Below are 14,972 nucleotides of genomic sequence, written 5' to 3' on the forward strand. Positions count from 1 at the left end.
CTGCGTGCAAGGCAAATGCCCTACCCACTGTGCTATCGTTCCAGCCCCGGAAAGAACTCAGTTTAAAATAATGATTGACAGCAGAGAATGTAGACCAGCAGAGAGACCATGTGTCTAAAATGACAAGTGGCTGATGTTAAAAATTATTGCTTTATGTTTAAAATATTGTTTTATGTTTGCTGGTATATACTAGTGATTTAGCTTTACTACATATGTATGTGGATGGATTTTTTTGTGTGTGTGGTGCTGGGGACTGAATCCAGGGTCTCACATGTGAGTCTTGTGTTCTACCACTGAGCCACATCCCGACCCTTCCTGATAGTTAATATTGATTAACTGCATCATATTGCTTGTGTGAAAGTTTTGGGTGGGGTCAGCTCATCAGAATATATTTAGAATCAGGATTTTTTATTTTAATCAGTGCATTGTTAAGAACCTGGAGTATATTGTTTGCATTAAATAGTCTTTTTTGTCATTGTATCTTAAAAAAATTGGGGAAAAAAGGGCAGGCAATGTGTTTCTAGACAGAAAGTCTAAGGGTTTATTTACTCCTAATTTGGACAATTAAAGCAATTTCAATGAAAATAACTATAATTTTGTTAATAAAGTCTAACAGGAAAGATAATAAGCAAAATTAGGTAATTGGGAAAGGATCGGCACCACCATCTGAGAAAAAATGAAAACTTTAGTAGTTAAAATAGTTGTGTGTCAGTAGATAACAGGTTCTACCATGTCTCCAGACGTTATTGCTTATGTTGAGTATAATGCACATCATGTTGATAATAATTTAACAATACATCTACTATACTAATAGAAAATCTAAAACAAAATACTGTTGGAAATTTAGTACTACTTAATAAAGTAGTATTTGAATTACATAGGGATCAGAGGGATCAGGATTACTTAATATGTGCAACTTAGACAAATTAATTGGTAGCCATCTAGAAAAACCTAATTTTGGATTTTTCCTACACCAAAATAAATTTAGTATCATACAAATACTTTAGCATAGAAAATAAAATTAGAATATTTGAGGATGCCTATCATAGTAGAAATTTTCAAATAGTCTTATGTTGGGTCGGGGGATAGTGCCAGGCGGGGGCTTGCCTTGCCTTCCTCTAGCCTGGTTGGATCCCTGGCACTGGTGGACTCCCAGACAGTCAGAAGTACTACTGGAGCACAAACCAGAAGTAAACCCTGGGCATCACTGGGTGTGGCTCAAAACCAAATATTACAAAAAGAAAAAAATCTTATGTCAAAACTTTCTAAGTATAAAAAAAATACAAGGAGTACAGAAGAAAAGTAAATTCATCTACATTAACAAAAATATATGGAAAACCGCCATAATGATTTTAGATGACAAATTAGTTTCTCTTATAGTAATGGTAAAAATAGGACTATAATAGCTGGAATGACTCTAAAACTTGAAGGGTGAGAAGAGACTAAAGTGATAATTACAAATAATTGAAAACTGAGTATGTTTATTTTTAGAGAAATGGGAAACACCATCTCTAATCTAGGTAGTTTCCAACAGGTAGAAAAGTTGGGGAATCACAAATTTGCATTGGTTTAATAAAGCAAATAAACTTTATTTCAGAACACGAAAGATCTTCAAACTACACTTAATATCTTAAGTATTCTTGTTGAACTGGTGTCAGCTGGTAAGTTTTTGTTTCTTTTGGTCTAATTTATGTTTGTAAACAGTGATCTACAATATATTATGCACTTTATTCAGTATTTTTTAATACTTACATACAGAGGCGATTGAGTGTTGAAATTTAGGCACTGAAATACTTCTTCATTGCTGCTTTGGTGTCTTAAGAATCCATTTAACTACCCTGGAAACCCATGTGTTTCAGAACCTTGAATGTAGAATTTTTCTGTCACTTGAATTTACCTCCTGTACTATTTTGTAATTAAAATAAATTAAATTATTTGGGGGTGTGGGGTGGACACATGGCAAGTGCTCAGGGATCACACCTGGTTCTGTGCTCAGGGATCACTCTTGGCTCTGTGCTCAAGGTTCACTTCCAGCTATGTGCTCAGGGTGACTCCCAGCTCTGTGCTCAGGAATCACTTTTGGCTCTGTGCTCAGGGATCACTCCCGGCTCTGTGCTCAAGGTTCACTTCCAGCTATGTGCTCAGGGTCACTCCTGGCTCTGTGCTCAGGGTCACTCCTGGCTCTGTGCTCAGGAATCACTCTTGGCTCTGTGCTCAGGGATCACTCCTGGCTCAGTGCTCAGGGTCACTCCTGGCTCTGTGCTCAGGGTCACTTTTGGCTCTGTGCTCAGGGTCACTCCCGGCTGTGTTTAGGGCTCACTCCTGGCCCTGTGCTCAGGGCTCACTCCTGGCTCTGTGCTCAGGGCTCACTCCTGGCTCTGTGCTCAGGGTCACTCCTGCCTCTGCTCAGGAATCACTCCTGGTGTGCTGGGGATCGAATCCCGGTCAGCTTGTGTGCAAGGCAAATGCTATAACTCCTGTCGTGTTTCTCCAGCCCTGAACTAAGATTTGATTTTGATCCAATTTGTTTGATTTCAGAGGTCATCACTTTAAATATTTCTTTAATATTGACTAGTTATAATATCTAATATGTATTATTGGAAGTTTTACTTTTTAAACAAGTTTAAAAGACTATTTTTTTCAGGTGGAGGGCGAAGAGCAAGTTTTTTAGTTGCCAAGGGTGGTTCCCAGATACTGTTGCAGTTACTTACCAGCACCAGCAAAGACTCTCCCCTGAATGAGGAGTTAATGATACAGATTCATTCTATTCTTGCAAAGATTGGGCCCAAAGGTAAGGCTTTGCTTTCATTATCATCTGTGAAGCATTGATTCTTTCTGCCTTGAAATTGCAGTAGTCATGGTGCTGAGATCGGCCAGGGAAGGCCTCCCTCACGCCCCGCTGTCCAGTCTGCAGCCCGGCTGCTGGAGTTTAGCATGGAAATAGAAAATGCTGCTGTTGTTTTATTAGTTTGCTTCCATCATGGAGTCCTTTTATTGTTCACTGGTGACCTCCAATAATTGAAGTTCCTAATTCATGAGAAATTTTATTGGCTATGGTAGATAAAAGATGAAAAATGTGTCAGAATACAAGTTTCTTTCTCTGTGTGCTTGCTTGTGTTCTGTGTAGCAGGGATACTGTTGGGTCTGGGAGAGGGAGGCTGAATGGGATGGCTTTGGGCATTTGCTTTTTACTTAAGAGCATTCTGTAGACTCTGGTACTGAATAGTCTCCCTAGCCATCCCCTCTCCACCCCGAACTTACACTTTAGTTATAAAGCCCAGAAGATAGAAAAATGTTAGATGATTGACTATTATAAGACTAAAATATACCTAATATTGAAAGAATACGAATTGAAGAACATACAGGCTTATGGCCTGGAGTGATAGAACAGCTGGTGCCCACTCTAGCAAATTGATGAACAGCAAGATGACAGTGACAGTGACAGTGACAGGCTTATGAAACAAAGAAGGAAACTAATTTCTGTTACGTTAATAAAAAAAAAAACAGTTTTGGCTAGAAACCAAGTTCAGCTTATGTCTGCAGAACCTGCACAGCGATTTCAATCACTCCTGAACTCTTAGGATAGTAATTTGGGGGTGGGGGGTTGGAGCAATAGTACAGCAGGTAATGTGTTTCCTTTGCATGCAGCTGACCCGAGTTCAATCCCCAGCACCCCATGTGGTCTCCCAAGCCCTCCAGGAATGATTCCCAGCGTAGAGGCAGGAGTAATTTGCGGGGAAAGTTTTGGGCTAGACTCATTGATTACTCAGGGATTGCTCAGGGATTATTCCTAGTTGGTTCAGGGCACTGTCTCACTGTCGTCTCTGCTCAAGTGGGCACCAGTAACGTCTCCATTATGAGACTTGTTGTTACTGTTGTTGGCATATTGAATGCACACGGATAGTTTGCCAGGCTCTGCTGTGCGAGCAGGATACTCTTGGTAGCTTGCTGGGTTCTCTCAGAGGGGCGGAGGAATTGAACCTGGGTCAGCCGTGTGAAAGGTAAACACCCTACCCACTGTGCTATCACTCCAGTCCAGGGCACTATATTTCTCCTAATTTTCAGTTTTGTGGTTTTTTTTTTTTTCATTCTTCTAGGAAAAGAGTCTCCTTTCAGAGGCAAAGGCTTTTAGAGGGATTGAGGACAGGTAGACAGTGCTGTGAAGACCAAGCTTTCCTTGGGCCCTGCAGGGCAGGCAGGGCTGCTAATTCAGGACTCTGCAGCTCTGACCCTCCTCAGCACCGCAGCTCTGTTTTGGCTTTGCACTGCAGCAGCAAAAATGTCTAATAGAAAATAATTTTTTTTTTTTTGGTTTTTGTGTCACACCTGGCAATGCACAGGGGTTACTCCTGGCTCTGCACTCAGGAGTTACCCCTGGCGATGCTCAGGGAACCATATGGGATGCTGGGAATCGAACCTGGGTCGGCTTCATGCAAGGCAAGTGCCCTACCCGCTGTGCTATTGCTCCAGCCCCAGAAAATAAAATTTTTATTAAAAAAAATTCTTATCAATCCTCCCTCTACACACATCAGTTTCTAGTCTAAAATGAACCTGTTGCTTCTCCTTTTAATATTTGACTAATGATTAATTGTAAACTTATTCCAAAAGAATGAAACTGGATCTTAACCCTCAGATGAAAGCCAAATAAAGAACCAACTCCACACTGAGGGCATGCAGTCAGCCAACACTCACAGAAGGAGAGGGGCGGAGCAGCGTGGGAATTGCTGCCGGACTCGGGGGCGTTAGGAGAAGCTCCTGCGGGTCCTCAGCAGCCGTCATTTCCGAAGCGATTGTCCTTTCTCCCTTGTCATGAGGGTCATCTTTGCTCTGCAATATTTAGTTCTTTCCTACTTAACATTCTTACTGATCGTGAAATAGTTGGTTTTTTTTTAGGCCTACTTATTTCTTTGTGTGAACTCTTTAATGTTCTTTTTTCCAGATTATGTTTTTACTCTTTCAGTCTCATTGTGAGAATAAAAAGAAGTAACTTCTTTTCTTTTCTTTATTTTTTTATAAGAATTCTACTGCATTAGAAATCTGGTTGTTAGATTATCTTCTATATAAGTGGTTAATACTTTGATTACTTCTATAATCATGAATACAGTATTATTTATATTAACTTAATATTGCTAGTGGACATTTGCATCTAACTGCTCTCCCTAGTCATGTGATATATGTTCCTCTCATACATCGAATATGTAGTTGACTAGCTAAGTCCTTCTTTCCATCACAGTATTGTGAGGCTGGACCAATTTCTGTTCTTGCTTCTCCTCCCATCCCCTGGGTCCTCCCTGGTACCTTTTTAAAACCCATGTTGGAAAAATGTAAAGAGTATTTTAATAGCAATACAAGGATTATCTCAGTTTTAGTTACTCTAGGTAACCTATATTTGATAGGATGAATTATAATAAAAGCTTTAAAAATTCACCGCTCTCGATTTTTTTACAGACAAGAAATTTGGAGTAAAAGCTAGAATTAATGGGACTCTGACTATAACCCTGAACTTGGTCAAACAGAATTTACAGAATCATCGCTTAGTTTTGCCTTGTCTTCAGCTTTTACGCGTTTATTCAGCAAATTGTGAGTATTTTAGAGAGTATCTCTTTTGGGGGAAGCAGTGGTTGGTTTAGGCTGATCTGGTGGTGCTTGGGGGCTACTCCACGTTTGTGCTCAGGGTTTGCTCTTGACAATGCTCGGGAGACCATGTGGTGCCGGGATCAAACTTGGGCTTGTGTGTGCAAACTCCACGCTTCAGTCTGTTGATTTCTCTGCATGGCCCTAGGAAGTAGCTTTTAATTAATGCCATGTTGTCACATTGCACAAAGGAAACATTTGAGTGTACCTTATGTCTTATCAATCTATGTAGTAAAAAAAAAATCTCTCACACATACACGTGCATGCATGCATATGCACATCCTCTCAACTATGTAGACAAGAAAATCTCAGTCTTTCTCTTGTTTTCTCTCTTTCTCTCTTTACCCACCCACACAGAAAAACCCACACACATCTCAAATACATAGGGTTTTATTTATTTATTTTAAATTTTATTTTATTGAATCACTGTGAGATTCACCCTCATGATATAGTAAAAGATATACCTCTCGGAGAGCCTGGCAAACTACTGAGAGTATCACACCCGCACAGCAGAGCCTGGTAAGCTACCCGAGACGTATTCAATATGCCAAAAACAGTAAGGATAGGTCTCATTCGCCTGACCTTGAAAGAGCCTCCAATTGTTGGGAAAGACGAGTAAGGAGAGGCTGCTAAAATCTCAGGGCTGAGTGTAATAGAGACGTTACTGGCGCTCGCTTGAGTAAATCGATGAACAACAGGATGATAGTGACTGTGACTTACAAAGTGACTTACAAAGCTTTCATATTTGAGTTTCAGTTATACAATGATTCCTCCACCAGTTCACATTTTTAACGTTAAACACCAGTGTTCCCAGTAACCCTTCTGCCCCCTACCCAGCCCTCCCCCTGCCTCTGACAGATATTTTCCCCCATACTCTCTACTTTTGAGTATTATGGTTTGCAATACAGATACTGAGAGGCTATCACATTTGATCCTTTATCTACTTTCAGCACACATCTCCCATCCTGAATGATCCTCCAACCTTTGTTGACTTAGTAATCCCTTCTCTATTCCAGCTACCTTTTCCCCCAGCTTCTGAGGCAGGCTTCCAGCTATGGAGTAGTCTTCTTGGCCCTTGTGTCTACTATCCTTGGGTGTCAAGTCTCATATTATGTTATTTTATATTCCACAAATGAGTGCAGTAATTCTATGTCTGTCTCTCTCTGACTCATTTCACTTAGCATGATACTCTCCATGACCATTCACTTATAAGCAAATTTCATGACTTCATCTTTCCTAACAGCTGCATAGTATTCCATTGTGTAGATGTACCAAAGTTTCTTTAACCAGTCATCTGTTCTCGGGCACTCGGGTTGTTTCCAGATTCTGGCGATTGTGAACAGTGCTGCAATCAATGTACAGGTGCAGATGTTATTTCTACTGTGCTTTTTTGCACCTTCAGGATATATTCCTAGACGTGGTATTAGGGGTCATAGGGAAGCTTGATTTTTAATTTTTTAAGGAATATTGTTTTCCAAAAAGGCTGGACCACCTGGCATTCTCACCAACAATGAAAGAGAGTCCCTTTTTCTCAACATCTGGCCATCACTGGTTGTTCTTGCTTTTTTGGTGTGTGCCAGTCTCTGTGGTGTGAGATGATATCTCATTGTTGTTTTGATTTGCATCTCCCTGATGATTAGCAGTGCAGAGCATTTTTTCATGTGCCTTTTGGCCATTTGTATTTCTGTTTTGAGGAAGCTTCTGTTCATTTCTCCTCCCCATTTTTTGATGGGGGTGGAGGTTTTTTCTTGTACAGTTCTACTAGTGTCATATATCTTGGATATTAAGCCCTTATCAAATGAGTATTGGGCAAATATTTTTTCCCATTCTTTCCCACGGGCTCTCTCTGTATTTTGGTCACTGCTTCTTTTGAGGTGCAGAAGCTTCTCAATTTAATGTAGTCCTATTTGTTCAGTTTGTTTCTGCTTGCTTGGTCAGTGGTGTTTTATCCTTAAAGATGCTTTTAGCTTCAGTGTCATGGAGGGTTCTGCCTACATTTTCCTCTTTGTATCTAATGGATTCAGGTCTGATATTGAGGTCTTTAATCCACTTTAATCTAACCTTTGTGCTTGGCATTATACAGAGGTCTGAGTTCATTGGTTTTTTTTTTCTTTTTATTATTTATTTATTTATTTATTTATTTTTAATGGAATCATCATGAAACCAGTTACAGGGCTTTTAGGATCAAGTGTCAGTCATACAATGATCAAACACCCATCCCTTCATCAGTGCACATGTTCCACCACTAAGAACCCAAGAACCCTAGCATATCCCCCCTCTCACTCCCCCACCACCTGTGTGGCAGATGATTTTCACTTTACTCTCTCTTTACTTTGATTACATTCCGTTTTAGACAGAAAACCCACTATTATTATTTGGAGTTTTCCCCCCAACAATCACACCTGTTGAAATGGCATCATTAGAACATATGTTTTCTATTGCTGACAACAATGAGCATATAATGTTGCATGGTCACATACGCGGCTGCCCAGTTTGGGGATTATGGTATTTTAATAATTAAGTCCAGAGGTATTTCTGCCCACAGCCGCTACATTCCTAGATTGGTTTGTGTGCCTCTGGGATCATGGCTGTTCAGGAGTGGAGGAGCTGTTCATGGGCAGCCGCTTGCGGTCTCATTTGGGCAGGGAGCAGGGCTGATTCTGTACCCCCCTACCCCATCACGAGATTTCCCCATGCGTCCCATCACTGCAAGCTCCTACCTCTCTGTCCAATAGCTTTAAAAGGTGGCAGTCGCCATGCTGCCACAAAGGGGATAAGGCTGAGGGGCAAAACCCTTCCCTTCCCGGGGCTGCACGGGGCCGTAGCTTAGTTCACAGTCCAGGAGTATATCTGCCAGCAGCCACTGCGTTCGAGGTTGATTTCTGTGCCTCTGGGATAATGGCTGCTCAGGGGTAGGAGAGCTGTTCCTGAGTGGCTTTTTGTATATCAGGAAAGATTTGGAGAAAATGTCCCAGTCTCACATACCGAGCCATGTTAGTAGAAGCTCAGTGTCACCGGGACTCCATCTGGAGAAGGCGGGGTGGCTGCACCTACTCTGTTTGGCACCCTGGTGTTGTTGGCCTGGTCTGGGGTCCGGAGCATTCTCCGGCTTTCAGTGCCTGCCGGCCTGGATTCTTCACATTGAGTTCATTGTTTGCATGTAGCTGTCCAGTTTTCCCAGCACCACTTGTGGAAGAGGTTTTCTTTGTTCTACTTCACATTCCTTTCTCCTTTATCAAGGATTAAGTGATCATATATATCATATATATTCTGTGACAGAATAATTTCTAGTCTGATACCATGCTGTTTTAATTACTACTGCTTTGTAGTACAGTTTGATGTTGGGGAAGGTGATGGCACCCATCTTCTTTTTCCCAAGGATTGCTTTAGCTATTTGTGGTTTTTTTTGTTCCATCTGAATTTCAAGTGTTTTATATACTTTTTGAAAAATATCATGGGAATCCTTATAAGGACTGCACTGAATCTGTATAATGCTTTAGGTAGTATTGCCATTTTGACAATGTTAATTGTCCACAAATATTATTGTTAAGTCTCCACAAAAATGTTAAATGTCCACAAGCAGTTGATGAGTTTACATTTTCCTTGTGTCCTCTTTTATTTCTTGGAGTAGTGTTCTGTAGTTTTCTTTATACAGGTCCTTTGCCTCCTTAGTTAAGTTGACTCTGAAGTACTTGGTTTTATGAGGCACAATTCTGAATGGGATTTTTCTTTTTTCTTTTTTGGTCACACCTGGCTATGCACAGGGGTTACTCCTGGCTCTGCACTCAGGAATTACCCCTGGCGGTGCTCAGGGGACCATATGGGATGCTGGGAATCGAACCCGGGTTGGCTGCGTACAAAGCAAACGCCTTACCCGTTGTGCTATCGCTCCAGCCCCTGAATGGGATTTTTTAAATGTCACTTCTCTCTCATTATTTGTATATAGGAATGATGTGGACTTTGGGGTATTGATGTTGTAACCTGCCACTCTACTTTATAAATCTATTGTTTCTAGGAGATTTTTGGTAGAGTCTTTAGGGTTCGTAAGTATAGTATCATATCATATGCAAATAGTAAGAGAGCTTGACCTCTTCCTTTCCTATCTGGTGTCTTTGATGTCTTTTTCTTGCCTAATCGCTATTGCAAGTACTTCCAGTACTATATTGAAGAGAAGTGGTGAGAGTGAGCATCCTTATCTTTTCCCTGATCTTAGAGGGAAGGCTTTCAGTTTTTTCCTGTTGAGGATAATGCTTGCAATGGGCTTGTGTTAGATGTCTTTGACTATATTGAGGAAAGTTCCTACAACTCCTATTTTGTTGAGAGTTTTATTTTTGTCCAATGCTTTCTCTGCACTTATTGATATGATCATATGATTTTTATTTGTTCTTTTATTGATGTTTTATATTATGTTGAGTGACTTGTGGAAGTTAAACCATCCAGGCATCCCTGAGATGAATCCTACTTGGTCCTGGTGTATGATTGTTTTTTTATGAGTCAATGGAGTCCACCCAGTCTTTTTGTGGGGGATTTTTGCTTGAAATATTAAGTTCCAACCTTTGATTTTGAGTTGGAAGTTTTTGATTTTGAGCCCTTGCTATTTAAATGTGTTTCTTATAGGTACAGTTTGGATTCAGTTTTCTAACCCATCCTGGCACTTGGTGTCACTTAATTCCTACATTTAAATCAATGAAGTAGAGTGATGTTGTTATAGAGTTTTTTTCAGCCATTTTTCAGTAGAAGTTTCATTTGTTTGTAGGATTTGTCTTGTCTTAAATAAATCCCCTGTAATACTTTTTGCAAAGTTGGTTTCGAATCTATGAATTTCTTGAGTTTTTTTAATTTGTTTTTTATCTTGAGTTACTTTTTTTTCTGAGTTTTTTTTTTTTTTTAATCTGATGAGAGTCTGGCTTAAAAACAGCAAGAAACCTCAATGAAACAGATACCTTACCAGGAATACCATTGTCTTATGACTTGCAGGTCTTCTTTGATAAATCTGTTGTAAATCCTAAGTATGCTCTTTTTCATGTAATTTCTTTCCCTGATATTCTTTCAATGTTCTATTTATATCTTTGGCTTTCATCTTTCTAATTAGGATGCTTCTTGGAGTGTTTTTATTTGGGTCTCTTTTAAACTGGTACCCTGCCAGTCCTGTTGGATCTGGGTGAGAATGCTAGCCAGCTCCGAGAACTTCTCAGTAATAATTTTTTTTTTAATCTACAAAAGTTTATTGAAAGTTGAAGAGAGAAGGAAAGAAGTCCCCCAAGAGAGGAGGAACTTAGTATAACACTAAATTTGCTAAGATTTTCTTTTTTTGACTGCTTCTTCATTGGAATTGCTTCCTTGCCCTCTGGGACCCTGATGGTGATTCTTATGCTGTTCTTCTTAAGTCATCCCAGATTCTCTTGTCTTCTGTCAATTCATTTGAAGCTTTTTTTCCCATCTTTTGCTGTTCCTAGAAGTTTTCTTCATCTTATCTTAGAGCTCACTGATTTTCTTTAGATGCTGTTATTCTTCCATTGAGTTTTTCATTTCTCCTACCAAATTCTTTAGTTCTGTCATTTCTGACTCTGTTTCACTCACACTTTCTTGTGTTTTCTTGGCTGTCTTGGTCACTGTTTCTTCCAGCTCAGTGTACATCCTCCATTTCCTCTCTAAGCCCTTATCTGAGAGACTATGCAGGTGGCTCTTGCAGGCTCAGGCTGAGCATGGACTCACTAAATGTGGGATTCTGCACTGGTCTCTCATCCTGCCTGTTTGCGCACTGCAGGTCACTGTTTCGCAGAAGTGTTGCCAGTGCTGGCTCGAAGGGGGTCACCTCCACAGTGTTCTCTTCCTTCTCTACTGAAGGTGTCCGGTCCAGGTTGTTACTTGCTATTTGGATTTTCCTGCTGGTCCCAGGAGCCCCTGTGCTGTGTTGGCTGTGTAGGAGGGTTGAGTTTGCACTTCTATAGTGGTGGCACAGCTGCTGGGTCAAGGCAGGGGAGAGGCTTGACCGCCTCACGGAGAGGTTAGCTGCTGTCACTCCTGTCATATGGCTTATATTCATAATCGTGGAGTTTAAGATGGGAGGAACAAGTTTGTGGCTATGTGACACATTTTCGTGTTCTGTGTTGAATATCAAGGTTGCTATTTTCACAGCCCTCAGCGCCCTTCACTCAACACAGACACACTGAGTGTTCAGACGCTCCGGCCCAGTAGGTTCTGATAGCTGATCTCTGCAAGATGACCATCTTTATTGTCACTCCTGTGGAGAGTTCTTCAGAGCTGAACAATGAAACAGCTTTGAGAACCCTTTGTGATTTCTTTGTAGTCCTCTTATCACTGATATACCTTGTTTGTACAGTCCATTTTAAAAAGAGTATATTTTGACAATAGTTGTTTACATGAATGGTGTTCATGTTGTTGACTTATGTGTCTTATCTCTGTTTCCAGAGACATTTCAGAGAGCCACATTCTCCTTTCTGCAACTTGTATCTGTAGCTCATTTCTCCTCATTTGTAAAGTTTGTCCAGACATCCGGTACATTTGCTTCAGATAGGGTTTACAAGGGGCTGGAGCGATAGCACAGTAGTTGGGCGTTCATCTTTCACGCGGCTGACTTGAGTTTGATTCCTCCGCCCCTCTTGGGGAGCCTGCAAGCTACCGAGAGTATGGAGCCTGCACGGCACAGCCTGGCAAGCTACCCGTGCATATTGGATATGCCAAAAAAAACAGTAACAATAAATTTCTCAATGAGAGACATTACTGGTGCCCACTTGAACAAATCAATGAGCAATGGGATGACAGTGACAGTTACAGGGTTTACAAGTGTAACCTAAATATCCTCTTGCTTTTCATCTATTTAGAAGCAATTTTTAGTAATAAATTTTAGTAATCTATTTAGTAATAATTTAACTGGTAATTTAACTATTTATTTAGTAATAAGTTAACTTTTCCTTCTTTTTTTTTCTCTCTGTACTGTGTTCTCTGAGATCAAACACTTTGTATCCTCAAGACCTGGCACTTATTTTTAGGAGTTCTTTAAATTTATTGGGAAAATAATGGAGCATATAAGGGGACTTTTTTTTTTTTTGGTAGTAACATTTTTTTACATAACTTAGTTCCTCTACAACTTTACATTTGAAAAAAACAGGAGCTGGAGTGGGTGGGCGCTTGTCTTGCAGGCAGCCAACCTGGGTTGGATTTCTGGACCCTTTATGGTCCCCTGAGCCTGCTAGGAATTATTTCTAAGTGCAGAGCCAGGATTAACCCCTGAGCATCGTTATGCGTGGACCCCAAATAACCAATAAATAAATAGTAAATAAACCAAGAAATTGGTTTAGAGAGATAGCTCAAAGGACTGAGTGCCTGATTTGGTCCCCACTGCATAGTGCCCTGAGTACCATTGGGCGTTGCACTTGAGCACAGTGCTTGGGGTAGCCCCTGAGCACTGCTAGGTGCAACTCAGCTCCCCCACTCCAGTATTTTAGTAATTCACTGTAGTTGACTTTATGCGTCCTTGTGTTCACAAAACAATTATCTGTTCATGTTGAGGATGTCTTACCAAGCACACATATATCTATTTGTAAAGTCATCTTGTATTTTTTCTTCTTTTTCTAGCTGTGAATTCTGTCTCCTTAGGGAAAAATGGAGTTGTAGAACTGATGTTTAAAATCATCGGGCCATTTAATAAGAAGAATTCTGGTCTTATGAAGTGAGTACAAGTTCTGAATGGTGAATGTAGCATAGCCTTCATTGTTTTGGGTCTCATCATCTTGATGTGCATGATGTGTAGGTCCAGTTTAATTGGACTAGGGTTCTTAGTTCTTAAATAGTGATTTTAACATAGTAAATGTTTCCTTTAAAGTTTCTTCAGAGATTTATCAAAATTAGACAGTTTTGTATTTAGTGATTAGATCATTTATAAAATATTATTCATTCAGAAATATTGAGTGCCTACTATGTTCCCTGCTCAGTTTTGCAATCTTTTAAACTATTATTTTTATTCTCAAAATCACTTGAATGTATTTTAATTTTATACATTTCTGTTTTATCAAATGCCATTCTTTTTGTTTTATCTTGCTTACCATGCTATATTTTTAGTCTTAGCAAATTTCAGACATCATTCATAAATATGTATGTCTATATTATATAAAGATACTTCTATAAGCAAATTTTGAATATTTTGTGATTTCTTTCATGTACTGAAATATGCAGTTCTCCCCTATAGTGATTTGTAAACTAACCATATTGTAGTATAATCCTACTTAACAAAATTATTAATTCCTTAATATAATATAAAATATATTAATATAGTATCAATATATAATATAAAATCCAGTTGTATTCAGTTTTTTCCAGTTTTAATAAAATGCCCTATTTGAATTGCTTCTCAGTGAGATATATTATCATTATTACTATATTTAGAAATTTTTCAAACCTATACAAAAATAGAGTAATGGATTTTGATATATCTGTCATTCAGTTTCAACAGTGATCAAGTCTGCCGTTTTTATTTTGTCTTTTTCGTCCCTGTCTTTTCTTTCTGTAGTATCTTAAATTATATATCAACTTTACACTTGTTCTGTAAGTTCTTTAGTATAATCACTTTCAGATATGGAGCTTTTTTCTTTCAATGTTACCATAGTGTAATTTCTGTATCTAATAATATTATTCTTTAATCTGTATTATTTTTCTGATAGTCTAAAACATTTTCTTCTTATTCTTGGCTTGTTCAGATCGGGAACCAAATAAGGTGTAAACATTCTATTTGTATGTTTTGTAATCTTTTAAATAAATTAGTAGCACCCACCTATTTTTGGTTCTGTTGTGTTTGTTAAAGGAACCTGGGTATTATAGAATATCCCAGCATTTTTGGTTAAGATGATTGAATTCTGGGGCCATTTAACACATAGTATATCCCACTCATTTCTGGTAGCCTGGTCGAGCAAGAGGCTTCTTTGGATTCTGATTCTTTTTGTTCCTGCTCGAAAGTCTTTTGTGAGTGGTATTTTGTGCTACTAGTCTGTGATTTCTTCCATTAAGAACTCCAAATAGTCCACAGCAGCTCATAAAATGAGTAGGGAGGGAAGGGCTGTGATGGAGTGAGCCTGGATCTCTGGCTGCTCACAGTCGCACTCTTGTAAAACAGGGTCACCTCAAAAATTACAATTTCAAAAAAGTTTTTTTACCAGTAAATAAGGTTAGAGCATTGCTAGGCCACTAATTCATTTCTACACACAAGATAAAATGTTTCCGCATCTTGAAAATGGGTGGTTACCGCACCTAACACGCTGACCTGCATTTGTATGCTGCTGTGTCATTTGCTGGCTCCATGAAGTAAGTTGCTTATTATTCCT

At 39.4% G+C, this 14,972-nt stretch overlaps 1 protein-coding gene across 2 annotated transcripts in view; it reads left to right on the forward strand.

Moving 5' to 3' along the window:
- The window catches only part of AGTPBP1 (ATP/GTP binding carboxypeptidase 1), a 199,089-nt gene that overhangs the window by 90,449 nt on the left and 93,668 nt on the right, over positions 1-14,972 (forward strand). Inside the window, exons 5-8 of one of the 2 annotated variants that reach the window (XM_055146419.1) lie at positions 1,598-1,661; positions 2,645-2,791; positions 5,449-5,580; positions 13,234-13,327. In XM_055146419.1, the coding sequence (XP_055002394.1) occupies positions 1,598-1,661; positions 2,645-2,791; positions 5,449-5,580; positions 13,234-13,327 (437 nt within the window). The remainder of the gene's footprint in view (positions 1-1,597; positions 1,662-2,644; positions 2,792-5,448; positions 5,581-13,233; positions 13,328-14,972) is intronic. The other variant, XM_055146425.1, reaches the window with a different exon arrangement.

The sequence above is a fragment of the Sorex araneus genome, chromosome 1 (assembly GCF_027595985.1).
Source record: "Sorex araneus isolate mSorAra2 chromosome 1, mSorAra2.pri, whole genome shotgun sequence".
NCBI classification, from domain to species: Eukaryota; Metazoa; Chordata; class Mammalia; order Eulipotyphla; family Soricidae; genus Sorex; species Sorex araneus.